The sequence below is a fragment of the Melanostigma gelatinosum genome (genome assembly GCF_949748355.1).
Source record: "Melanostigma gelatinosum genome assembly, chromosome: 18".
Taxonomy (NCBI): domain Eukaryota; kingdom Metazoa; phylum Chordata; class Actinopteri; order Perciformes; family Zoarcidae; genus Melanostigma; species Melanostigma gelatinosum.
Window position 1 is genome coordinate 16,160,563 of NC_136651.1, and position 26,543 is coordinate 16,187,105.

The 26,543-nt window shown below is 43.4% G+C and overlaps 1 protein-coding gene across 2 annotated transcripts; it reads left to right on the forward strand.

Moving 5' to 3' along the window:
- niban2a (niban apoptosis regulator 2a) lies at positions 1-26,541 on the forward strand. Of its 2 annotated transcripts, none has more exons than XM_079289622.1 (14): positions 1-232; positions 6,229-6,359; positions 7,620-7,748; positions 7,861-7,966; positions 8,315-8,482; positions 17,218-17,333; positions 19,724-19,828; positions 19,929-20,091; positions 21,428-21,567; positions 21,976-22,131; positions 22,411-22,524; positions 22,720-22,827; positions 23,383-23,494; positions 24,167-26,541. In XM_079289622.1, the coding sequence occupies exons 1-14, from the start codon at positions 178-180 to the stop codon at positions 25,072-25,074; spliced, it is 2,511 nt and encodes an 836-aa protein (XP_079145748.1). In that variant the 5' UTR covers positions 1-177; the 3' UTR covers positions 25,075-26,541. The 2 variants fall into 2 exon arrangements, with proteins under 2 accessions (XP_079145748.1, XP_079145747.1); XM_079289621.1 differs by having other exon boundaries at positions 21,428-21,615; positions 24,167-26,539.
- Positions 26,542-26,543: the final 2 nt, after the last annotated feature.

A 26,543-nucleotide genomic window follows, 5' to 3' on the forward strand; every position in this document is an offset into this window, starting at 1 on the left:
CGCAGTCAGCGCCAGAGCCGTGCGCCTCTCTGGAGGAAAGGCATTTTTTTCCCCCAGTGGATCTGCTCGGATATTTGAGATTACTGGAAGTATAACCAAGACTTATTTCCCCCTCAAGTACAACCTGTAAGCAACTCGGATACACCGATACGGGTTGTGTGGGGTTCTCCTAGAACCATGGGGGACGTGGTTTCCTCTCACCTGGATGAGGGCAGGCGGGAGGTGATAACAGGTAAGGCTGCAGTGAGGTGTGGCTGAGCTGCAGCTGAAGGATGAATGTAGACAGACTGAAGTTACTTAAACGTGTTTTTATTCATATCCAAAACTTACATGCTGATACAAATGTATAACAGCGTAATTTACTTTTATCATAAAAGCTCTTAAAATGTCTATTTTCCAAATAAGGGGCCGTAGAAGTCGTCTGACAGTTTCAAATGTGCAATTTTCAACAAATTATCAGATTTCCTTTCTTCATTTGTCAGAAAACTCGTGCTTATGTGTTGGAGAACGCTTTATTGTAAAACAAATCTTTAAACTGACCTGCGGAGGGCAATCCTCTGCATGATTTGTCACAAAAATATCTGCCTTACATTTCTTATTACTGTGGTGTTAAAATACATCACATTGAACTCTAACGCCTGCAGACACCCAGCTTTTTAAGTCTCCCTCAGCAAGTGTCCCCTTTCCCGTTTCATTCTAGGACAAAGCTTCTCTTTCATATCAGCGTCTTGTTGCCCTGCTCTACTGTTCCCCCGATCTCTGCTGCAGGCCTATTTCTCAGAGATAATAAGTAGGTTTCCCAAAGGAGAGCATGTTTGTATAAGTTTGGGACTGCCTGCTATTTAAGTCTCAGATTGCTCCAGCCTCCCACTGTGAAGGTCTGTGTGGTTATTTTCCAACAAGGAATGGGAGCAGAGGGAAGCAGAGGAACGATTCCATGAATATCTAAAGACTTGCTTGGTTACATTTTTTATTACCGTGTAGACTTTGTTGCTTTCAGAATCATTTTCAGTTACGGTGTTCCTTCAGGATTGTAATTGTGCTTGTGTCTATGCTGGCAGACAGGCACACTAGCATGAGGAAACCACTCCTGCAAACCGACGACTATGTTCTTGAGGTTTCAGACACTCAGCGTGTTTGTTGCTGCCGTTTCTTATGAACCAGAAAGAGAAACACTCAGAAATAGTTCACAGTAGTGAGAATAACATTGATGGAAGCTGGTTTCTCAGTTTACATAAGGTCTGTTTTATTACGACGTATCTGAAGAGACTGAGAGTGGGTGTGGTATTCCTGAAACGATAAAAAAAAAACGAACAAATTTGATAATGAAAGAAAAGAAAGCTATTTGAAGAAGTCACTGTGGGATGAGGGGAATATTTGAGGCATCCATCTTTTGCAATATTTTCTAAACTCAACTATTCAAAAAATAATGCATAGAATTCATAGATATAATATATATCCATTTATTTTGCAGCCCTATAATGCAATGCCCTATATCTGACTGCATCCTTATAAGTCTCTTCAAATCAAGAAATCTGCATCCTGTCAGATTCAGAAGTTTACTCTCGACCCTTGGAACAGTTTGTGTTACGAAGTAATCTCATCTCAAAAGGTCCACTTAGTAGCTTTTCTGGAGCTTAACTGCACCTCACATTCTTCATCAATGAAGGAACTGGCTCAACTGACAAAAGGTGTCTAAAAGTTGGTCTAAGTTAAAAACTAATTTAAAAACGTGAACATCGAAACAACTGTTGACAGAGCTACCATCATTGCAGGATTTCAACTAGATTAGCCAAAGTAGAGCAATATTTTCATGTTGCGAGTCTGGCTGAGAAATACATACACATAAAAAGATGAATCAGAGGAGGAGGGAGAGAAGAACATAATGAGTGAGTCGCAGAGGTAAAGCAGGTAGGAACATGTCACGAGAATAATAGCTGAAACTGCTGTCTGGCTCTCACACAGCCTCCATCCATGTCCTCTCTACCCATCTATCTCTAGGTCCTTTGCACTCTTCTTTGCATGTATTCAAGCATGTAAAGTACACAATAACAGCATAACAAATAGCATGCCCTTTTAAGTACTTTGAATGTGCGTGAGTAGTGAGAGGGAGTGTCAGCATTTTGGCATTGGGAGTCTTGTTTGGAGTGTGCACCTCCCGACAAAGTTATTCCTTAATCATCGCTGCCCAAGCACATTCTCACAAAATGATCTCCCTCGTGTGCCCACACAACACTGACGCAATATGCACTTAAGAGACAGTTATTTGCTTGTTTGACTACAGGCTAGGTAAATAATAAAGACCATCCATAATGAAGATATTGCAGTTGTTTCTCAAATATGTGTCGCAGAACAAGACTGCGACTTTAAAATTAATGCAAAACCATAGCCGCTTAGCCACAGCCGCCCCAATCACCTGCATAGAGGTGATCCTTTGGTTCTCAGGGATAAACTTCAACACAGCTCAGCTGGGGGCTTGTCAGTATTCCCACACCAGCTCAGGAAAGAGAGTCCTGCCCCTTTCCTGGAGTTTGGTCCCACTGCTATGCATAGAGGTGAGCCCAATATTATGGAGTTGGCACCGCTCCACCTCCCCTCAGATCTGCAGCCATATGTATTGTACACTTGGGTCAAGAAATGAGCACAGCGGCCAACCTGGTGGTGAGTTGGATCAGATGGCAGGGAATACTGTCAGGACCGTCAGGAACAGACCTGGTGAACCCAAACGTGTAGTGAGGGTGAACTGAGAGAGAACATCTGGCTGAGGCCTCTGTCCGTGAGGTCCCGGAAGAATTTCTGATGGATGTCGTGGTGGCGACTGAGAAAGAAGTCATCAAGGTTAAGAAGAAGACCTTTTGGGCTTGGTTAGCACAGGGGCCTCCTGAAGCAGCAGACAGGTACCAGGAGGCTAGAAGGGCTGCGGCTTCGCTGGTAGCTGAGGTAAAGACATGGGTGTCAAGGAGTTCTCACGGAGGGAAAAGCAGGGATTGCTTCAGGCCGTGTTCAGCAGGGGAGGAGAGCCGCTCACCGTGGTTGGGGATATGGTCGAAGGGTGGAAAGAGAACTTTGAGGGACTCCAGAACTCAACGAACACATGGAAGGCAGCTTTCGAAAATGTGGGGAAAACCTGACCCATATCCCTGGCAGAGGTCTCTAGAAGCAGTTAAGAAGCTCACCAGCAGCCTGGCGCCAGGTGTGGGTGAGATGCAAAAAGCTCTGAACATTGTTGGTCTGTCTTGGCTGATGCTGTTCTTCAATGTTACATTTTTGCAACATTGCTTGTGGAATGGCAGACTGTGGTGTTGGCTCCCATTTGTTCTTTTAAATGGGACTTAAGGGTTCATGGGTGTTTGCTCATCCAGTCTACATGTGTTTTGTGGACTTAGAGAAGGCTTACGGCCATGTATCTTAAGTCTTCTGGTAGTGTAGCGAATTATCGGATGTCAAAATCATGTCAGAGAAGAGATGAGGAGTTGTTTTGAAACTGAGCCAAGTTGGTTTTTAAAAATCTGACTCTTAAGCGTGAAACAGATCACCTTATAGCAAGCCATCCGTCCCTGATAGTATACAACTACGGTGACAGCTGTGCTGGTATTGTCAGCAGGAAGTCAAACACGTTTTCAGTGGGTGATGGGCTCTGCCGGTGTTGTCAGTTTGTCACCAATTGTGTGTGTGTGATTTTCATGGATAGGATCTCAAGACATAGCCAGGGTGAGGAGTGTGTCCAGTTTGGGAACATCAGCTTCTCTTCTCTTTGCAGATGAAGTGGTTCTGTTGGCTTCAGCACACAAAGGGGAGGTTAGCAGTCAAATGTGAGGTGGTCGAGCTGAGAGTCAGCACTTTTAAGTCTGAGGTCATGATTCTCTGGCAGAAAACGGTGGACGGCTCCCTCCAGGTTGGGAGTCGGTGGCTACCTCAAGTGAAGGAGTTCAAGTATCTTCTGGTCTTGATCATGAGTGAGGGTAAACTGGAGCATGGGATCAAAAGACGGATTGGTGCCGTGTCAGCAGCGAGATGTGAAGAGAGCGCTGGAAGGGAAAGCTTTCAATTTACCACTTGATCTGCGTTCCAACCCTCAACTATGGTCATGAGCTTTAGGTAGTTGCCGAAAGCATGACATTGCGGATAGAAGCAGTCTAAATAACTTTCCTACGTTGGGTATCTGGACTCACCCCTCGAGGTGGGGTTAGGGGGCCTTCCTTTGGAGATTTTCTCGCCATGTCAAACTGGTAGGAGACTCAGTGGTAGGTAGAACCACAACATGCTAGGGAGATTATACATCTCATCTAGATGGGAATGCCTCAGGATCTTCCAGGAGGAATGTCTAAACTACCTTGCTTAGCCACAATGACCAGGCCCCGGATAAGTGCCAACAAATGGAAAATGATATCAAGATGTACTCTATCTTAGATATCATGGTTTCCTGGTCTCTACGGCTGTGTTGCAGTTAATTAATTCATATAACACACAGGGTCAGTTTTCTCTATGAGTCTTGTATGTGGTGTATGAATGGATATAACAGAACTTTTTTGGCATGCCTACACAGGTTGAAACAGGATTGAGTATGTGATTTATGATGTGGCCTTTGTTCCCAAATTCCAATTGCCCAAAAGACTGCCCATGTGCAATTATCCAGTCTGCTGACTTTGGCACAGCAAGACAACCAGTGGAAAGTACCAACTCTCAGGAAGCCCCGTTAGCCAGCACTGATCTTGTGGAAATCTTCACCGACTGTAAAGAGAGTTTATATGAACATCAGATATCCACCATTATAGAATAACAAAATAAGATGGATAAGATCCATATCTTGTGCATAACATAAAAATTACTTTTCGGGACCTCAGGGGAGACAAATTATCCGCATTTGACTTGAGTGAGTGAACCAAAACGGACAAGACATTCCTAAACCGTAGGGCTCTTTTTAATATAAAAAAAGCATCAAAATTCAATAGCGAGTGGATTTAGGAGGAGTCTTTGTTTTAGCCGTCTCAAGAATGTCCTCCAACTTATCCTTGCATCTCCTCGTGGTACGCAGAGTTCTTAACAAGTTTGTGTGTCCCCGTCTCCTCCACATTCTCTCCCTGTCTATCCTGTCCTGTCAGCTCTTTCCTTCCTGCTCTCCCACTGCATGCCGGCTCTTTCTTTCCTGTGTTGTCCCTTCCATGAACATCATAGTCAACTCTAGTCTGCTGCTGACTGAGCCAAACACACCGAACGACTCGCAAACTAACTCATTTTCCAGTACTGGAATGTGGGAAAAGCTCATGTCCCCTCCAGACGGTTCTCGGACTATTTAGTAGGATGCTGCTCGCAGACAGTGGTGGAAAAGAAATGCTGAGTCAAGCTGTGGAAAGGATCTATGCAATACAGGAAAACATTGATTCATCTGAATCGATCATAGGGAGACTCCATACTTTCGCTCCAAACTAGGGCTGCAACTAACAATTATTTTCAAGATTGATCAATCATTACTCTAATATATCTTAAAATACTTGTCACAATTCCCCAGGTGACATCTTCAAACTATCTTTTTTGTCTGACCAAAAGACATCTATTTAATTGAATGGCGCAGCCATAAAAGAAAATAAATAGGTAAATATTGAGTATATAAGTATGTGTACAATGACTTTTGACTGGAGTTGTATTTTATATGCAAAAGCTTTCAGTCTCAAAAATGTAATTACAGCACTGTCCCAGACATCTTTGATATGAAGTGAACTGTGCTGATAATACACGTTTGGTATCGCTTTGTTGAGTGCTGCACAAGCGTCACTATGTTTTCATGCCCACTTTGAATTTTAATCTGTGGAACTTTCATAAAGAGCCGATAGCGGCGGTGGAGGCTGTGGCCTTTCTGACAGGATGAGACTCAATTTAAGACAGCACGTCCACGCAGGAGAATGGCAGCTCCCCAAATAAACACAGCCAATGTTTAACAAAGACACTTAAATTGCAACCGATACATTTTGAAAATAATTTCTAAAATAGCATTGATAAGGTTGCAAGACCTTGTCAAGTCTCTCTTGTTGGAAATTGGAACCAAACATGAACTTTTACCATTTAACTCAAGCTTTCTTCATTACAGGACGGTCTTTGTTTTTAAAACTTAAATATTTGTACCTTTCAGCACAATCTATTGTTGTTAACCGTTAAGATGTGATTTTTCACTTGTCTGTGTAGCGTGGCTGTTTCCTGATCTTGTGTGTCCGTCTGTGTGTCCTCCTGTAGCTCGGACCAGAGCTGTGATGAAGGAGTTCAGCGACGTGTACGAGCAGCAGTACGCAGTCGCTCTCTTCAACAGCGTCCGCTACGAGATAGAAGGCGGAGGAGGAACGCAGTCACAGCTGCTTCACAGGAAGGCACGTGCAATTGCATCTATTACAAAAGAGAGGTTTAAACCTGACCGGGGCTGTCCTTGACTAGAGAAACTGTTGCGGTTTTGTCGACTAATCCATTAGTTGATCTGTAAAACTGAGTGTCTTCACAAAGAATCACACAAAAGCACCACATAAAATGTTGTGTTTACCAGATAAACGCTCATTAATGTCTTGGAAATAAGCCAGTCAGCATGAAAAACGATTAATCGCCTGAAGAAATCTTAGTCGATTTAAGACCGAAATGACTGATTAGTCACCTAAACGACTAAGAGGGTGCAGCCCTCAACCTGCTTAATAATGGATAGAATGATAAGACAAACTACAAAGAAAAAAAAATATGTGGATTCCACCTTTGTCATTTCTCAAACATACAACAGGCTGTTAGTGATTTCCTGTCCTAAAGGAAAATTGGTTCCAATGATGAAAATGTGCTACTAAATTAACGAACTGAAATCTCTCCAGCTTCCTTTCTTCCATCTTACAAGCCGTCAAATTAATTGACACTATTGTTTTTAGCTCAACGATGTAAGCATAACACAACCTTGCATCAATGTGAGCTTTGTCAGGCAAACAGAGCTCGATGTTCTACACGAGGCATGAATGAGCTCTTTCTTGGGGGTCTATGTGCCAGTAAATACCTCACGAGCGAGGCCTCCGCTCGACCACTTTGTTTCCTCTCATCTTCTCTGTTGCCGAATGTACTGTAGGTCCCACTTTTGTTCACATGTTCAATCACTGAGGGGGAAGTGGAGCACATTTCACACATGAACGGAGATGCCGTTTGAAGTTCTATTATAGTAGTTTTTCTGCTCTCTTCACCATGCGGAGGACAGCTGCTTGTGAGTGCTTACGACAGAAGAGCAAAATGATGCACATGTGAATTAATGCTTTGCAAACACACACGTGTGTGTATGTATACACACACACACACACACAGTAATTTAACAGTTTCCAGCAGCAAATCTGTTCTCTACCCCAAGTGCCTCTTTATGTTTCAGCTCTTCTACTCACTTCTGTCCCCTTCGTTCTTTCCTTCCTCTCTGAGCGATCTCAGTTACAGTATTACTTGATCTAAAACAGGAAATCTGAAAACAAAGTGGGTGGTATGTATCCTTGGGTAAACCCACAAAAACAAAAAAGACCACCTTACCTTCAGGTCTCTTGCAGAGTTCAACCCTTCTCTGAATAAACCCAAATTACACGCATATGCTTTGCAATGATACATAAAATCTGATTTTTCAGGACCCTCTGGCAGGCCGGTCCATCTTCTCAGGGAGTCTGTTTCAGTATCTGGAGGAGAATCGGAAGTGGAGGAGTCGCTTTGTATCTGTGCCAAACAGCTACAACATCAGCCTCTATGAGAGCAAAACAGTGAGTGCACTTTGTACTCGACTGAACGGTTGTCCGATTCGGTGATTTGGGCATTTGTGTTAAAACAGCTTGCAGTGTTTAATTTTTTTTTTTTGGCCGATCTCTCCAACAGGCACACGAACGAGGCCTTCACGCGAGAGGAATTATCAACTGCGCTGGGTACAAGGCCCTGACCTCAATAGTGGAATACATGGAGCTGATTAATACCAGCCTGCCAGGTAAGAAAATGACAAAGAAAATAATGAATATATATACACTCTAAATATGACAATATACATGAGAAGATATGGCAAGAAACAGTTGATAAATAGTATCGTATAGTCTGTTTACTTGAACATACATTGTTGTTCTTTTAGCTGGGCATTAAATCAGTATAATTTTTGAAAAACTCCAAATTAATGAATTCAAGTAAACTGGATTAAAAATGACGAGGAATTGTTTATTTTCCAAATATTTTACACATTTAATCCCCAATGCTTGCATTTTCCTCATTGCCTGCAAAGCGTCGTCTAGAACTCTAGATCTTGCAGTTCCTCATTCTCGCTCCGTCATGTGACCTGTTGCAGGTATCAAGGCCAAAGTGGGCAGTAATCCGTTCATCAAGTGTGCGACCGAGTTCCCCCTCATCCTGTGGCACCCGTACGCCCGCCACCACTACTTTTGTGTGATGACGGAGAAGGAGCAGACGAAGTGGCACGCAGTGCTGCAAGACTGTGTCAGACACACTAACAATGGTAAGAAAAAAGACACAAGCGCACAACGACTTCACGTGTAGAGAAGTAAGGAAGTAACGCGGCTTCAAAGGGTCCCTGGCAGTGATTCAGAGTGTTTATGGGGAACTGCGATGAGCACAAGAGATAAGTTGTTAAATTCAGTTGACCAGTGCTTACAGTACATGTCTTTCTCTCTGTGCCTCTCTGCCTGTCTACCGTTGTTGGTGGTTCAGACGAGGGTGTGTGTGTGTGTGTGTGTGTGTAGGTGTGTGTGTGAAGCCTTTACATGCCTTCTGAGTGAGCTGGTTGAATGTGAGACGCAGCAGGAATGATGGGTATTTGTTTTATTTTATTAGTCTTGGCTACAGTGAGACATGTCGTTGTATCAGAGCTCCAAATGTTACAGCCAAGACAGACAATCACTCAAGTACTGCTGCAGGGACTTTATTTACTCAGCTGAGGAGAGAACCAGTTTTAAACTTAGCGTATTTAGTGAGAAGATTACTGGTTTTTGATTAGCTGTTAATTCACAATCAACTCTTCCTTCATTTGTTTTTACATTTGTTTTTTGATGATGTGGATTTAGGCTGTGAGAAATTGTGATGGGTGTTTTTACAACCAATAACCAATTAATCAAACCAATAGTCGACGGAGTAATCGTCGTCCTGAATAGCCCTAATCCCTTCTCTTTCCTGAAAGGCTTTCACTGTGAAACATTTACATTGGAATTGTTGACTTTAGCATCATGAAAGAACGGCAACGCGGACTCTACTCTAACCATTGATGTCATCAGTGTAGTGATGTGCTGGCCCAACGAATGGCTACTTCCAGGATTGGGGCGATTGGCCAAAAAAATAAAAACATTTAAAAATTAAAATATCAGAGGGAACTGCGACAAACTACGTTTAAACAATTTCTAAAAAATAAAATCTAGCTAAATGCATCGTAAGCCGACATATTTATCAAAAGCTTGAAGAATGTTGTTGCAACGACGAGCTACTTTTCCATGAGACTTTTTAAAGTGTACAGGTCGGTTCACCCGGCCTTCTTTGTTTGATCATTATTTGAATGTTGGCTACTGTTCGTGCATTGATGGTATTTGCAGGATACTGCGGTGCATTTTGCATTTGGTTGCAAAATAGGTGTTTGTTTTATCTGGGTGGAGAACTACTCTTGATCTGCTATTAAGGATTGCTTTTGTGATGGCATGACTCATGTGACATTGTGTTGAGACACAGGCGGCAGAGACATGCTGGAGCACGTTCAAACATAAGGCAATCCATTTTATTCTCATGTTGTCATATCTCGGCTTGGCAAGACAACTTCGAATGGCACCTTTGGGCTTTGTGTAGAAGAAACTAAAGTGGTAGGAATGAGTGGCCCGCTTCCAAACCTTGTGGCATGTTGACTCAAATTACACACTATTAAGAATTAAATGTAACTAGAAAATGCATTTCCTGCTGAAAATGCGTTGGAATGCTGAAATGAATCTCAAAAACATTGCTGAAAATAGACATCCAATTTAAAAAAAAATTGCAAAAAGCTGAATTCAAAAAGTTGAAAGATTACAAATATGAAGTTATATCACCCCTCTCCTGAAAGAGCTGAACATTTTGATATTCGAATGGTTTCTGTAGTTTAAAAGAATTCCAGCAGTAGTGATATTTGTTGTAGTAGTAGTAGAAGTATTCTTCGCAGTATAAGTATGAGTAGCATTTGAATAAGTACTAGTTGTAGCAGTAGTGATATTTGTAGTAGCAGTAGTAGTAGAAGTTGTCGAAGTATTTGTAATTAGAAGAAGTAGTAGAAGTAGTAGTATCAGCAGTCGTACTAATAGCTGTAGTCGTATTAGTACTGGTTATTAGTACTGGTAGTAGCAGGAATAGCAGTATTAGCAGTTGTGGTATCAGTAATAATAGTAGTGGTAGTAATAGCAGTAGTGGTAGTAATAATAATATTTATGGTAGCAGTAATAGCAGTAGCAGTAGCAGTAATAGTAGCAACAGCAAAAGTTGTAGTAGTAGTGGTAATACTAGAAATATTAGCAGTAGTAGTAGTTGTCGCAGTATTAGTAAGAGCATTCATTATTTCAACAAAAAAGCCAAATTTTGAGCGAAACGTTTAAATACAGTTAATCCATGAGGCTTTTATTTTGAAAGGATGGGACTGGGTGGGGGAGGGAGGGGGAGAGGAGCCATAATCATCATGTTTGACACATAAACAGAGGTTATTAAATGACAGGCTTCATCACAAGCAGTTCAGTTAGAATTCACACTCTGGGGGCTTTTATTTTGAAATGGGGTGTGGGGTGTGGGGGAGAAGGGGAGAGGAGACAGAATCATAATGTTAGATAAACACAAACCGGTTATTAAATGACAGCCTCATCACAAGCATTTCAGTTAGGATTCATTCTGTGGGGCTTTTATTTTAAAATGGCATGTGTGTGGGGGGGGGGGGTGGAGGAGGGGGGAAAGACCTCTGAAGATCCCTAAGACCTGAATGACTGTATTAGAGAGACACAGAGAGAGAGACAGAGAGAGGAGTGTATGTGCACGTGTGTCTGCGAGTCTGTGAGTTTATCAACATCACTAATTGGCTCAATCGCAAACACCTGTGTGCCTGAAGCCATTTGAAAATATTCTCCATAGAGATCCTATTGGAAAAAATAAAAAGCTTACTAATTCAAAAAGTTTAAAGGTTAGAAATGTAAAAAAGTCATAGCACCCCTCTGGTGAAAGAGCTGAACATTTTAACAGTTGAACGGTTTCTGTCGCTTAAAAAAATGGAGGAGAAGCGTTGCGACGGAAGAAATAGAAGAAGTTGAATAAAGAAACAGGATAACAATAGTTGGAATGCTTAACAGCATTCCAACAATAAATAAACAGAATAACAATAGTTGGAATGCTTAACAGCATTCCAACAATAAATAAACAGGATAACAATAGTTGGAATGCTTAACAGCATTCCAACAATTAGCAAGTCTATTTCAATTTTGCAGCAATAAGTAGGGAGTACATTCGCTGCCTTCATTTAAGATGAGTCAAGGCCATTTTTGTGGTTGTGGGCGTGTGTGATCTCTCATTCAGTGTGCTCTATTTAGACTGGAGACAGGGAGAATCCGAATGAGGAAGTTGAGATATACAAAACAGCGATTCGGAGATAAACAAATGGCTGCTGCTGTGAACGTGATTGGGCTTGCTTGGATCTTGCTGGCTGCAGAGAAAGGTGGCGAGGACAGAGATCGTAGATCGAGCGTAGCTTATTCATGAAGGTTCTTATACAAATTATGAACTCAAGACCATATCTATAAAGTATTTAATTATTAAAAAGCTGAAGATGACCGGCTATATTCACTTGCCAGTTATTCCTATTACAGCAACCTTTGAATCTAAGATACAAAAATCAGATATTAGATTAATAAATCCATTTGCAACAGACGATACTTAACATCTTTACATAATGGCACCTGAATACACCTTTTATATGGTACTTCTAGTGTTATTACTTCAACGATACTAAGGCGAGACACTACAGGCAAAAACATTGACTGTAATGCACTGAGATGTTGGCCTGTTTTATTCCCATACACATGTAAACTAGTGGCAATAAAACAACCAAAATACATATTTAAGTCTTTACTTTACTACTTTGTCTATTTGCTCAATACTAAAAAAATAGAATGTCTCATCTGCAGAAAATCAACCGGGGAGGGGTTGTGGTGACATTAGTTCATTTGTTTAACCTATTTACCTGTAGTAAATAGTACCCACACTAAAGCCATTTTATATTTAACTTTGGGGAACAATACATACTAACATTTTGGCAACATATTGCTGACATCCACTTTCTTTAGTACATGGCAGTTTCGATGCACAAAGAAAAGACTTTACCTTAGCTGACCCTAATTTTCAAGCACACAAGTGTGTGGTTTTACAGTACCTGCCTGTGGGCGTGTACACGCGAGTATAATGCAGTTTGAGCTCGAAGGCTACAACAGCTTTCCTCATATGAAAGCTTATGTATGGCTGAATTATCTGCAGTAGTGCTCCAAGTCATTGTCAGCATGAGTCATCACATCTTTGTAATCAAGTGAGCTGCATCAAATCACTCAGCACCTACAGAAAGATGCACGCAAGCAAGCAAGTTAGTTTTTCTAAATGTTTCCACTGTAAGTTGAGGCCCAAACAATCTCGTATCGAGAACAAAGTTGCCCAACCTGATTTTGCACTCAGCCAACTATCAAGCCAACTGAGTTGCATGAGTTCAAAGCCTTATCCCTAACCACACAGCCAATGGGCAAATAGAATTAAGAAGGCAAACACCAACATTAGCGCACACATGTTCTGACACAAGTCTGCCTCTTGTCTGTATCCAGTCAAGCTCACCCGTTAGTTCTCCAACACTACCAGTTCGGGCACGCTCAGTGAACGCCAGAGTCCCTGCCGTACATTCCAGCTGTGCGGCTGGGCTCCGGGGATACGTTGTAAGGAACAGGGAAGAGCGTGTTGCTGTTTTACTGTCGCCGTGGCGGCTGTCAGTGTGGATTTGGCATTCATGCGTTTGGCCTGTGTTGACACGCCCAGGCCCACCTGTGTTTTGAGGAAAACCAGAACCGGAAAAGACTTTTCCTGGGAGTGATAAATTTCATACATTCAAGTGAGAAATGACCAGTGCATTTACCACTTCTGATTCTCACAGAGTATGTCAGTAATGGTAAAGAAAATACTTCAGTGTACATGAAGAATAAACTTCTCGGCGCACAGAAGCTTTAGGCAAAGCAGTTCCTCAGCTGATCACTGACACTATTCAGCTGGGTTTGATAAGTAAAAACCACAAGTCAAATATAAAACATGGACACACTAAAGGTCTATTCGTAATTCACTAAAGCTCTTGTCGTTTTATCCTCAATAGCTCTCCAGTAAAATGAGCGGCCGCTGCTTTGCATCGTCTTAACAGGATGATTTGCAAAGCATCCCGATAGTGAGCTCAGTTAACAGGTGACTTCATCGCAGTATTATTCGCAGAAGTGTCTGCTCCTTACAGCCAGGAGCAGAGCTTTGCCTCGCTGCTCCGCCGGTCCTCTCTGGGAGCCGCCACAACACTGCTGGCAACACAGGCCATGTTGCTGGGCCCGCTGCAGGGAAGAGAGGGACGGGATAACCAGAACCAGGACAGCGCAGGGCAGACTGTCCGACCCTGCTGCAGTAAATGAGGGGCTTTCTGGAGGGAAACATTACCGCTTTTGTCCACAGGGACCGCCCAAAATCAACACAGAACCAAAGTTCCTCGTAGTAGCTTTAACAGCACTTTTTATCGAAATTGGCAAACATTTGTTAGTTCCAGCTTCTGAAATGTGAGGATTTGTTCCCTTTGGTTTCATATCCTTCATAATTTAGTTTTTGCTTTTGAATTGGGGGTCAAGCAAAAGAAACAAAATGAGGACATCATCTTGGGCTTTCAATACATGTCGAATTTTTAAGATTCATCAATTTAAAAAAAAAATGAAAAAAAAAATGAATTGATCATACAAAATAATCATTAGCTTTAGCCCTTGTGCAGCAGTCCAGCAGCCAGGCTGAGGCTGCATCACATTATCAGTCAAAGACTGCGCCAAAGCTGCTGCTGGGCCACTAGAGAACCATCAATCAGAGACAGGTCTCCACCCCCACAGCCTCTAAAACCACCACCAGCCCCCTGCTCTGATCCACAGACCTCACACCAATTCCACTCCGCAAGAAGAGACGTGCATTCAAAACGGACAATAAAAGTACATTTCAAGCCAGGTGTGTGGCTTGTTAGTCGCAGAGCAGTGTGCTTTTCGGCATGCTGTACAATTCAAAATGCTGACATTTTTGTACTCTATGGCGTCACGTCCAGACAATATATTAGAGCACTAAAATACTAAATAAACCAAGACAGGTTGTCCAGCATTCTCTCAGTTGCTGCTGGAGGTAAGGATTTGCTAAAATTGCATTTTAGGACGTATTCATCAGTCATGTGTTTGTGATGTCTGCGGTTGATGGTACATTTCAGTGAGTATTTATTGTACTGTGGGTTTGGCTGGTTCCATAGGGCTGCACCATATGGGGAAATGCTACTCGTGCATGTGGGTGGGAGCCGCAGCAGTGTGAGGGTTCGAATGAAGCGTTTACAACCTGCTTTGATCTCATGAAGGCAGGTGCCCTGAAGCCGAAGTCTATTCAGACAATATTTGACAGTCAAATGCTTAGTGAGTTTTTAAAAACGTCAAATACATTTAACTCCGGGAAAACACGCGAACACATTTGTAGATGTGAAGGCCTGGGAACTCATCCACAGCTGCTGCCAAGATCCCACCAACCACAGCGTGGTGTGCAAGGCAGGGAGGGAAATGCCTCACATAAAGAGACGGTGGTAAGTGCTGCCACATGTTCTATTTATACAAAGTACACACACACACAGAGCAGAGAAACTCTAATCTGCTCCTTGATCTAGCTTGGTTGAGACATGGAGAATGTGTAGTGGTTTACAGGCCTGGCACCAAGAAGAAAATTCTCTAAAAGTGAGCAACAAGATAAGAATGTAGAAGACTTTGCTTTTCAGGTATTTCACATTGGTGATCTGACCGTAGTTTGTGTCCTGAAAGTGTTCAAATGACAGTAAACACAAAGACCGAAGGTGGCTCCCAGCCACAGACCAGTGCCAGGCCATGTGAACAGTATGACAGCGCTTAATAATACGCATTTACTATTCCTATTTATTTTAGGGCTCTACTCAGTCTGTTTTTGCTTCTTTCCCATAACTTCCAGGCACGCCCGCAAAAACAGGATACTGATTTTGAGCTACAGTAGGTCAGCAGTCCGTCATCACCCACGGCTACTCAGTATGCATGTACCAGGTTCCTATTACCGTTGCAGCTGGCTAGCTAACATGAGTAAAACACCAAAACATCAAGAGTTAGAGACCAAAGGAGGAGTTGGGTCTGTCATTCCTATTGCTATTCTTTGTTACTTCTGTAAGACGGATGTAAACAGGAAGTATAATGTTACTTGCCATGGAGTCTGTGAGTTAGCTGTGGACTACACAGAATTCAGCCATGTCAATCCATCCAAATCAATTATATTCATGGGGAGAAACTGGTTGGTTGACTGTCAAGTACACTTCAAAAGGGTCATGTGGCTGTTGTTGACATGCACATGCACACATGATCAGTTATGAGTCATGAAATGTTTGGTTCAAGGATCTTAAACCCTAACCCCTCAAGACACTTTTCACTGCATTTGACCTCCAGACGATGTCTGGTCACCTGCCAACGTGGCAGCCTTATCCAGTGAATTCCCATGGAACCTCGTGCCAAAACACACATGCCTTCACAGCCAGTCAGCAAAAAGTTAGTGGGCTGGGAGCAGAGACAGCTTCCTGTCTGGCTCTGGCCCTCTCCCTCCTTGGTCACTTCCTGTCTTTGTCAGCCTCCTCTGAGTCACTGACGCACAGACAAAACAACTTGATGGACACACACATTGAATGCGTGTGCATAATAGACTTCACATACAACAAAACAGATTATCACTCTGTTGGTGAACCAACTATTCATCCATTGTGCCGTTTAGGAAACTGAATTTTTATCCCTCATTTGTTTGGACTTGAAGAAGAATCTGCAAGAGTGGACGCTGTACTGTCCCGAACAGGCTATGCAATTTAAAAATATATATATTTGAAGAACCACTTTTTTTTGCCATGTCATCCTAAACATGAGCCTGATGTTACTGTAATGGGTTGTTTTGGGGCTGGTCATTTCATTAGAAAAATCGGTATCACTGTGGTACTTGTGCTATATATTAAGTAAGATGTCTAAATATTTCATCCACCACTGCTATAAGGAAACTACTTCAGTGGAAATTGTACAAGTATTGCTGCTATTGTTGGTGTGTTAAATTATTGATGATCATAAATGACAGTAACCAACATTTCAATCAGGGCTAGTTTGGCAAACAGAAAACAAATCCTTTAATTACACATGTCTCCATCAGGACTGACTGTTGTTGTTGCCACACGAGTAAAACAACTGAAGCGTTGGTCCCTTTTATTTTAAGGAAGAACAAACTGGTAATTATAGGGATGTGTTCTTCCACACACACACACACACACACCTGCTCATACTCTCTGGTGAGGGATGTTTAACTTTGCCTTGAGAGAGGCAGCTGTATTGTCATCACTTAACACAACCACATGATAGAAGCAAACTTCCTAAAAACACACGCATGTTGCCGGGCGCTTTGTGAGCCGCTGCTGTTGTCCAGTCAGCTGGGTGTGGCGGTAACCCGGGGCAACCACATGAAATCTGTCCAACAAGCCCGGCATCTTCCCGTTTTGGGCGATGACACAACTGTGTGTGCGATGCGGGGGCCGAACGTGCATGCGTCACGTCCTGCACTGCAGCGACTGTTACAGAATATACCGCTGGATTAAAAACGAGACACTCAGACCGTCACACAGAAATGACTCAGATGTTATGGAAACGGTTGTTAGTGTGGGAATCTCCAGAAACAAATGAAATTTCCGAGCATTTGTTAATCTCACGTCAAGAAAACACCCTTTTAGTCGTTGCACAGGATTTTGAGACCTTACTTTAATACAAAGTCGTGCACTTAAAAAAAAAAAGAAAAAAGCGGCCCCCAATCTTAAAATCATTCCTCAGTCAAGGGCATCTTCTTCATAAAGAGGGGGTCTTCTCTCTGTGTTGTTACCAAGCCTCTGCTCTTCTCTGCCCCAAACAGGTCTGTCAGAGGACAGCACTGTTCAGACGCCAGCCTTCACCGACTCAGTGAGACTTCACAGACAAGCCAAGGGACACTACGGGACCTGGGACATGATGTGTGGAGCGCCTCCACAGGTCAGGATCTCAGATCACAATACAACTCTGTCTCCGCTATGAGGTTAGATCCCATAAAGTCTGCATTTTCAAAAGAAAAAGATAAACAGGTCCATAAGGTCTTTCCCCATTGTTCCCCACTGGCACAGTATGTACACATTGTTGGTTGATGCCAACTTCCAGGACAGTCTCAGAAAAAACCCTATTAGTGGGCTACATCCTTCAGAGGTTACAGCACTGTGATAAAAATTGGCACTGACGATATTATGCCCCAAATAGCGTGCTGCAGGAGACTGTTAAAAGAGGTATTCAGGAAGAACTACGACACAGTCACTGCGAGTACAGGGCCGTAGTTCAACCTCTTGAGAGGCCACAATGATGGATGACATGCACTGGTAGAGAAAATAAGCTGGGCTGCCTTCCAGAGAAAAGTCTTCTCTCAATGAATAAAGCTCAGGAAAAAAACATTCCATCGGCTTTATAAACACACTGAAGTACAAGACTGCACCTACAGAAGACCTTCAAACAGAGCAACAAGACCCCACCCCTCAACATACCAGTGCTCACATGGACACACACTGCTGATTGGAGTCTCCCCTCTGAATGAGTCTCTTTCACACACTAAACAGAGCATGAAGGCATCAAAGTGCACCCACAAAACAACAGGGAGAACAATTAAGAGACCATCTTGCAGCAATGGGATCACACCATAACAGCCAGTTGATAACAAGCCTTTTGTATCACATGTAGGAAACTCACAGGTGTAAATTATGGAATAAGTAATGGCTGAATTTCATTTTGCCGTTTTAGTTTCAGGGTGCTGGTTTTGTGGGGTCACACACTACTTTGACAAGTCAAAATGTCTGCTGTGAAAAAGGCACATTAGCCTCACAGATGACTGACACAACAAGCACCAACTTACAAACAGTTTAGTGGCAACATTCTGTAGGACAACACAGGTAGCATTGGACAACACTTACCTTCGTGATGCGATTGTGAAGCGCAGTCGCCTTAGTCTCAAGCGGAGGACAGGAAGACTCCAGGTGCTAGCGTTGCTCATGGCCAACAGGTGAAACAACCAACAGATGAACCAGGCTCTGACACAAAGATTCCTTCCACAAAAGAGTCCTGCTGTTGGCTCTGAAATGCTACATTAACGACGGTGAAGGTATCATAATGTGTTTGAAAGCACAGCTTTTTCAACCGTAGATAAATGGATCCAGTGGGTGGTTTAAAAAGCCTGCATTTTTAAGAAAAGTGTGTTAAACAGGCCCTTTTCACAGCAGCCATTTTGACATGTCACTGCAGGGTAAACACTGGTGTGATAAATAACATTAATTATGGCCCTGTTCCATTTAGGTGGGCCAGGGCCCTGGTTTTGTGCATGTGCATGTGGGCTCACTGGAACGGCTGTGACACACTAAATAGAATGGGACCTCATTAATGTCTATCAATTCCACCTGTGTTCACTCTGCTGTGACATGTAGCGTGGTCGAGCATTTTACAGCGTGCTGTTTTCAGGCTAAACTTTGACTGGAAAACAAAATGTATCGCTGATACAGATACAATGTGTCACAATAAGCTATCCAGTGTAGGCATTAAGGGATGCTAATAAAAAGGAAACAAAAAGTATACTTTTCACAAAAGCTCAGTTTTTATGGCCTTACTGTGTTGATGGTGTCCAGATAGATGTTAAAAATGACACAGACTAAATTGAAGCATCATTAGAACAAGGTAACACAAGTCACAGCCACCAATGCAACAATAGTATTTCATGTAGTGTTTCCAGACAAACAAGCCTTTAGGCAAACACAGTACAATAAACCCGTTGTTTGTCAAGCTTGGCTGTTCTTTTGTGTGGAAAACACTGCTTTTGTCTCAGCCGGTCAGTACTGGGCAGCAGCCAAATACCCAAATATTATTTTAGTTCCGTTACAACGTCATGGAGGTGAGCCTAGCTCCATGTGTGTGTGTGGGTTGTGAGGACAGTGCCACGACAGCTAACTTTCCTGCCTCTCCGTATCCAGCTGTGTATCAATCGCCCCACTGTTTCCATGCAACCACCAGGGAAAGAGGCTCCTCTTTTTTAAGGTTTATTTGTGTTTTTCTTTGGGTGCAGGATATTGGTTGTTTTTTTGACAGCACCTCTATTGTGAAAATGTCCAGTTGGCCCAAAATAACTACAGTTGTAAATGATAAAAAGGCGGGACTGACCTTGCAGCTCACAGTATGAACTAATAGGACCATTAGGTGGAAATCACTCCAATACACTGAAGTCACATTTATTACAACCTAAGGAATTTTCTTTATTTTAATTCATTGAGAAATTAAAAACACTCCACAGAATATAAAATGAATTGCTGAAAGTGTGTAAATACAGAAATATATTGTGTGTGTGTGGGTGTGCACAGATTCTTGCTAATCTGGTGATGGAGACCCTCCACCCGGAGCTGAGAAGCGTTATTGCACCTCGCCTGAGGGGGAAGATGCAGCAGAGGCAGCGGCATTGGATGCTGGTGAGTTCCAAGCACACTGTACAGTGCACGGCAGACATGCCGCACAAACACAGGAGAGTCCCAAACCAATTCATGTCTTTGAACTACTCCCTCCATCCAGATCTCCGATGCGCTGTACAAGCAGGTGCTGTCTCAGACCACCGGCCAGTATGAAGCACTGGTCGAAGCCTGTGAGGCCCAGACAGCTCCGCTGGACGCCAGACTGCGAACCGACATGGACCAGATCATCGCGTCCAAAGAGCACGTCAGCGGCAAGATGCGAGGTGACGAAAGATCTACATGCTACAGTCAAAATGAATCATGTTTCACGCTGCATCTTGCTCTATATGTTGAATATGTTCGGGCCACACACCACAGACAGTGATGCTGACGTACCTTTTGCATTGTCCAGCAGTTTGCGGTCAGAAAATAGCTTCCACCATTAGGTAGACATAAATATTCTGTTGTCACAGGTGCACAACTATATGTGTTTTGGCTGAACAATATTCGGCTAAAGGGGTGAAATGTGGTTCTAAAGTTTATTGGTGCACATTGCATAACCATCATGCCGAAAGCATTCAAAGCACGTCCTAACTACACATTGATATATCGTCATTGAAATGCTAGTCTCAGACAAATGTAACCCAGACGCTACGTTTTACCTGTAAATATCCAAAACCATGCAAACTGGGACGTTGTGCACTGTTAAAAACCAACTAAAACATTGATATTTATGTACAGTACAGTCATATAAGGACTCCAGTCTAACATAGATTTATTAATGAAACACAATAAGACCCAGGGAAACAATTAGAGCAATGGTGGTGTAAAGGAGCGACGGATTAAACAAAAGACAGGAAGAAGCGCTGACAGAGAGATATGTTTAACTTTTGGTTGCATATTTGAATCTACTGTTAACTGAACACCACCTTACATTTGCTCACTTACACATGCCCACCATGGTTCACTCGTCGCTCGTGGTGCCGTGTAACATGATCTTCCCGACCTCAAGTGGTCGTTTCATTGTCCACTTTCACTGTTTGCTGTTTTCTCTGGTTCGGGGATTCTTGCCTCAGCGATTATTAGTCAGTGAATAACGCCACACTCCTCAAGTTCCCGACATTTGGCACAAATATCTGACATTTTCCTGCTCTTGCTCTCTCTGCACTTTCTCCTCTCAGCTCAAGCTTTGTACTTAAGTATTTCCCTCCGTCACTCACTCCGCACCGGAGCACCCACCCTTTGAGCGGAGAGCCTGTCGGCTCTTTGTTCCATTGTGTTGGCACAGGCTGCTCATATCTTTCATGTGTACCGTTTGCTATTGAGCTGAAGCGGCAGAACTGCATTCCATCACTTTTCTGACTTTATCCCACGAATATGACTCAAACCTATGAGTCAGCTGAGCAAAGTCCTGCTGGTTCACGTTACACGAGGGGAACGCAGAGGTTTGAGAGTGGTAATCCAAGCCGTGACTTTCATTTGGTTGGCTCCTTTCGACACGCTGTATATTGGGACGACTCATTTGCAGAGTTCCTGACCGTAGTGTGTTTACAAGCTGCAGCAGCTAACCATGAGCGTGATCTTTGCTTCCGTCCTCTGTGGGTCGCTGCTGGCATGCAGCTCTGGTGTTGGCCAAGGCGGAGCAGCTCCTGCGGACGAACGTCCAGCCCTACATCAGCTCCATCCTGGAGGCCCTGATGGAGCCCACCAGCCGGGGTTTCTCCGAGGTCAGGGAGGTTTTCTTCGGGGAGCTGGTGCAGGTCAGCAAGAACTCGCTCAACGGAGGGGGGAAAGACGTACTGGGAGACGTGAGTTCAGCTGACTGCAAATATTTCTTTCCCTTTTTTGTTTCTGTGCATGAATTATTGTGAGGAAGTGTTAACACGGTTCATAGTACCCGACTTCACAAGCATACAGGAGTTGTTTGATAACCACGGTGATGTCGAAGGAGGGTGTTGTCTCTGTCCTTTGGTTTGAGGAGCTTAAAGCTGCAATACTTCTCTGTGGGTTTGTCACTATGACCCTCATTCACATTAAACATAGTAGTCATGGAGTCTCCTCAGCCGCCCCTCGAAGGACTTTACCAGTCAACTCAACCTCTTTCTCGGTTCCGCTCATATAATTCTCACCTCCCTATCTCCGCCCCCCCCCCCCCCCGCCCCCCTCAGCAAATGGAGAGGCTGTCCATGCTCGCCTTCCACCCGGTGAAGATGCAGAGCAGCTATGAGAAGGTGGAGCACCTCAACCTGGAGGGGCTGCAGCAGAGGTTCGACGTCGCCAACCCCTCGGTGTTCGTCAGCAGGACTCAGATCCTCATGAGGGAGGTAAGACGCTACGGCAGCAGTTTTCTCTGATATGACACATTGAATCAGAATGCCTCGACGCAGCGTGTGCAGGCCTGAAAGCACTCCCTAATTCCTTGTAAGACAAGACGCAGCCTGTCCTGCTTGTGGTGAAGTCTCTACTTACACCTGCTGGACAAAAAGAGTACAACAGTTTGTGAAGATGGACAGTGAGCTGTGGTTTACTGCCACTACCAGCATCAATCGGTTTCTTATTCTACTGTCTCACTTAAAACTTCTTTTTTGTTTTGTTTTGGACAGCAAATGGACAATGCCGTTTACACATTTGAGCAGCTGCTCAACCAGTCTATGGAGACCCAGGGAGGAGATGACATGTGCAAGACCATGCAGCGATGCCAGGACAGGGTTCTCAAGGTAAAGCAGGAAAATGAAAAACAGAGAAGTGGTATCGTAGATGGACGTATTTTTCTAATTTCCTACAGTACATGGATATGTTGTCTATTCCAATAATCTCCAGAGGGACTCTGAACGAAGATGTGAATATGATAAGTGCAACGATTAGAAAGGCTATCATGTTACCGACTAGTTTTTCTTGTCTTTCCCGGTCAGAAATACGATCATGACAGCAGCACGGTGCGCAAGAAGTTCTTCAGAGAGGCTCTGCTGCAGATCATCATCCCGTACATGCTGAAGCAGCTCTCGCCATCCTGCTCACCTGTGAGTATCATGCAAACTAGCCTCAAATCCTCCTTCTTTTTTAATGCTTTGACCCTCTTCAAATTGCATGCTTTACAGTATACACTATGTCCTGACGGGATTGTGACTCTTTCCACCTGGTGCTCCCACTGTGCTCTGAATTTCAGCCCCACTGTTTTGATGTGTATTTAGGTCCAGAAGCTCATAATTAGAAATTCCCATAACAAATAAAAACAGCTGAGCACTTCTTTAAAACCTCTCTTTTTTTCTAAATTGCAGTCCCAAGACTTTTTGTTTTGTGTTTTCTGCCATAAATTGACATTACACTCTCCAATGCAATCAATCCAACTGCAAAGGAAATATAAAGAACTCGGCTTCTGACTTCTTTTAACTTTAAACTCACAAAACAAAGTGTGGATGCAACATGTGCATATACACATAGTAATACATAGTAACACAGGGTTGCATGCCGACTGAAAAGATCAGAAATGCAATCGGTCGTATTTGAGCAATGCATTGGCTGCTGGAAGCTCATCCTTGCCCCCCCCCCCCCCCCCCCCCCCCTCCTCCCACCAGGAGCTGCCTCGCTTCAAAGAGCTGATCTTCGAAGACTTCGCCCGTTTCCTGCTGGTGGAAAACATGTTTGAGGAGGTGGTACTGCAGTGTGTCTCCAAGGACATAATGATGGGTGAGGGACACACACTATTTAGAAATAGTATGGCAACAGTAGTGATAGTTCCAAATGTTATTCCATCAAGTTATCTCACTGTTATTCCCTCGAGCCATTGTAAAAATCATTAATCACGGGACATTTACTCTTGCAAGAAGGAACAGAGTTGAAACACAAACAAGTTGATGCATCAAGGCTGCTCAGAGTTCTGACTCTTCGATATACTTGAAAACACACACACACAGGCACAGGGTTGTTTACAATAAGGTCTTCGTCGCAAAGGATAACGCGCACACATTTTGCGTTCACACAGCGTAATTATCACAAGGCCTGGAACATCGCTTGAACAATTTGTTCCAGTCTCAGGGTCACTTTATCGAAATCATGAAGTCATGGTTGCAAATCAGTTCTGCGTAAGTATCGACATCTCTTCAGGTTTATTATCTCTTACTTAGGGTAAACAGCTTGAAGTGTTCTTTCGGCCGTCAAGTGCTTCTTAATAGACTAAACAGCCGCTGAGACGAGTGTCACAGAAGGTTCACACAACCACCATTGGAGGACATAAGCTTTTGTAAACGTACAATGTTCCTTAATCATTAAACGCAGAAATAATTAGTCATTCGAATTTTCCCAACACTCACCTGCTTGTGAACACAGTGACTGATTTTCTTGTTTGCTTTTGTTATCCAGCTGTGAAGGAGGCAGCCGTCCAGAGGAGGCACAATCTTTACAGGGACAGCATCATTCTGACCAACAGCGACCCCAACCTGCACCTGCTCGAAGAAACCCCTCAGGTGGACTGGGCTACTAAATTTGGGGGCGAAGAGCCGGAGGGCTCCGTTGATGGCGGCGTATCTGAAGGAGGGGGTTCTGGGAGCCGACGCAGGCAGGTGGTGTCCATGATCCAGCTCGACGGGGTCCCTCTGCCCTTCGAGTCCTGCCTGGAGGTCCCAGGTGTGGATCTTATCCCCGAGGAGGATACCGAGGAGTCTGAGGGCGTAGAGGAGGACGATGAGGAGGACCTAGGCCCGCTTGAGGAACCCATGTCTCCTGACAGCGTGACTGAAATCAGAGACCTGATTAATCCAGTGGTGAAGTTGGCGCCTCCCGTGTCAGAGGAGAGCCAGAGCAACATGACCAACGGGACGGAGCCGACCACGGGCACCGTCACCTCGGAGGACGGGGTGCAGGAGGATGTGACACAAGTCACCACCATGGTGGACCACGTCCCCAGGAAATCTCTGCGAGACAAGACGTCCACGCAGACAATGGTCCAGCAGCTGATCAGAAGCAAGAAGCAGGAAGCCGATGAGGAGCATCAGGACGAAGCAGCCATCAAGAACACCATCGAAGAAATCGAGATAGCGGTGCAGGAAGAGGACAGCGAAAGGATTGCCGAGGACTCCGCGGCAGAATCAGATCACGAGTCGTCGCCAGCGCCACCACTGGCTTCAGACTCCAGCTCGCACAACGACAGTGGCTTCCAGTCACCGACCGATGTGGGGCTGGATGAAGCTGAGCCTCAGCCAATCACAAACGGTCTGGACGGAGAGGACAAAGTAATCGACCCGGTTGAAGTGGAAGTGGTTTTGGTGTAGGAAGACAATTCTCCGAACATAACTCTAAAATTGGAAGGCTCGGAGAAAAGAAAAAGTGTGCATCACATGTAAAGGGAGAGAAGCAACGGACTGCATTTAAAGGGTTAAGTCAAAGCGTATCGTTGATATTGCACACTCCCAGCCTCCCCTCGACTTGTTTTTCATTTGGTGATTGGTTCCTTTCTATGCAGCTTCGTGGATTTCATGCAAAGTTTTGCCATATTTTTTAGGTTTGACACGGCTTTCATATCTGCTCCTTTACGCTATGTTGACAGGTCCATCACAAGGATCGGGGATTGTTAAAGTGGAAATCCATTTTTTTGTAAACTTTAAACAACTACATCTAAGTTATTAATGTTTTCAAGTTGTGCTAAAGGTTTGCTTACATCAGTTACATCTGTAAATCAGGCCTACCTTTTTTTTTTTGCTTGATGTATCAAATGAATAATCACCACCTCTACCTGGGCAGCAGGGGGTGCTATAATCAGCCTTTAGATGTTGGAAGGGGATTTTGTTTTACAGCTATTTTTTTTAAATACCAGCATCTATTTTTGAAAATGTAATTTTCCGACGTTGTCTGTTCTTTGAAAGCTTTTCCTGTATTCGCAAATGGCCTTTATGTTTCAACACCAGATATTTAGTACAATCTGTCAGGAATGATTTGCTCTTCCACTGTGATATGATAAGTTGGTTGTTTTTTAAAATCTTTTCGACAACGAAACAACCAAAATTCATCGGTTCTCGTCACTTTGCTTGTGGGTGCAGATGACCAGGATACAGTAAATAAGGAGTCTTTAACTTGTAGGAGTTTGATGCAACTTGTAACCAGACGGAGCTCTCTGTGCTTGATTATGAGGGAGATTCGTAATGTCAACTTGTTGCGCACATTTCCCACGGATAGTTTTTAACTTCATGGTAAAGTACATTAAATCAAACGCAACAGTGACAACTTCCGATTTGAATCCGAACTTTTCTAATTGAATTCAAACTGTAAATCTGGGTCATGTTTTTTTTTAATATTAATGTTTGGATGACGTGGCTTTTACAAGACTTTTATATCCTTGTTTGGGTTCTAAAATGAAAATATAAGAGATTGTATCAGCGATACTTATCTTGTGGAGGACATTGTTCACGTTAAGGAAATAGTGTTGGGTGACTGTAAATCTCAAGGTTCAAAAATGGTAAAACTCCACAAGAATAACAGGATGTATCGGATGAGACATGTTATTTTACGATGCTCCTCGGGTGGACGGGGGTCTGTCCTGTCTGTTGTGTTCTTTTGATAATATGAAACATGGAGATACGTGTTGCTTTTGGATACTGTATTTGTATCTACATCTCCAGCAATAAAAAATAAAAAAATACTGGAAATGAAAGGAGAAAACTATTCCAGGACAAATCGACATGAAACACTGAAAGTACAGTGGACCAGAAGTGGAATTAAAGTATGTAAATAAATAAAAGTACAA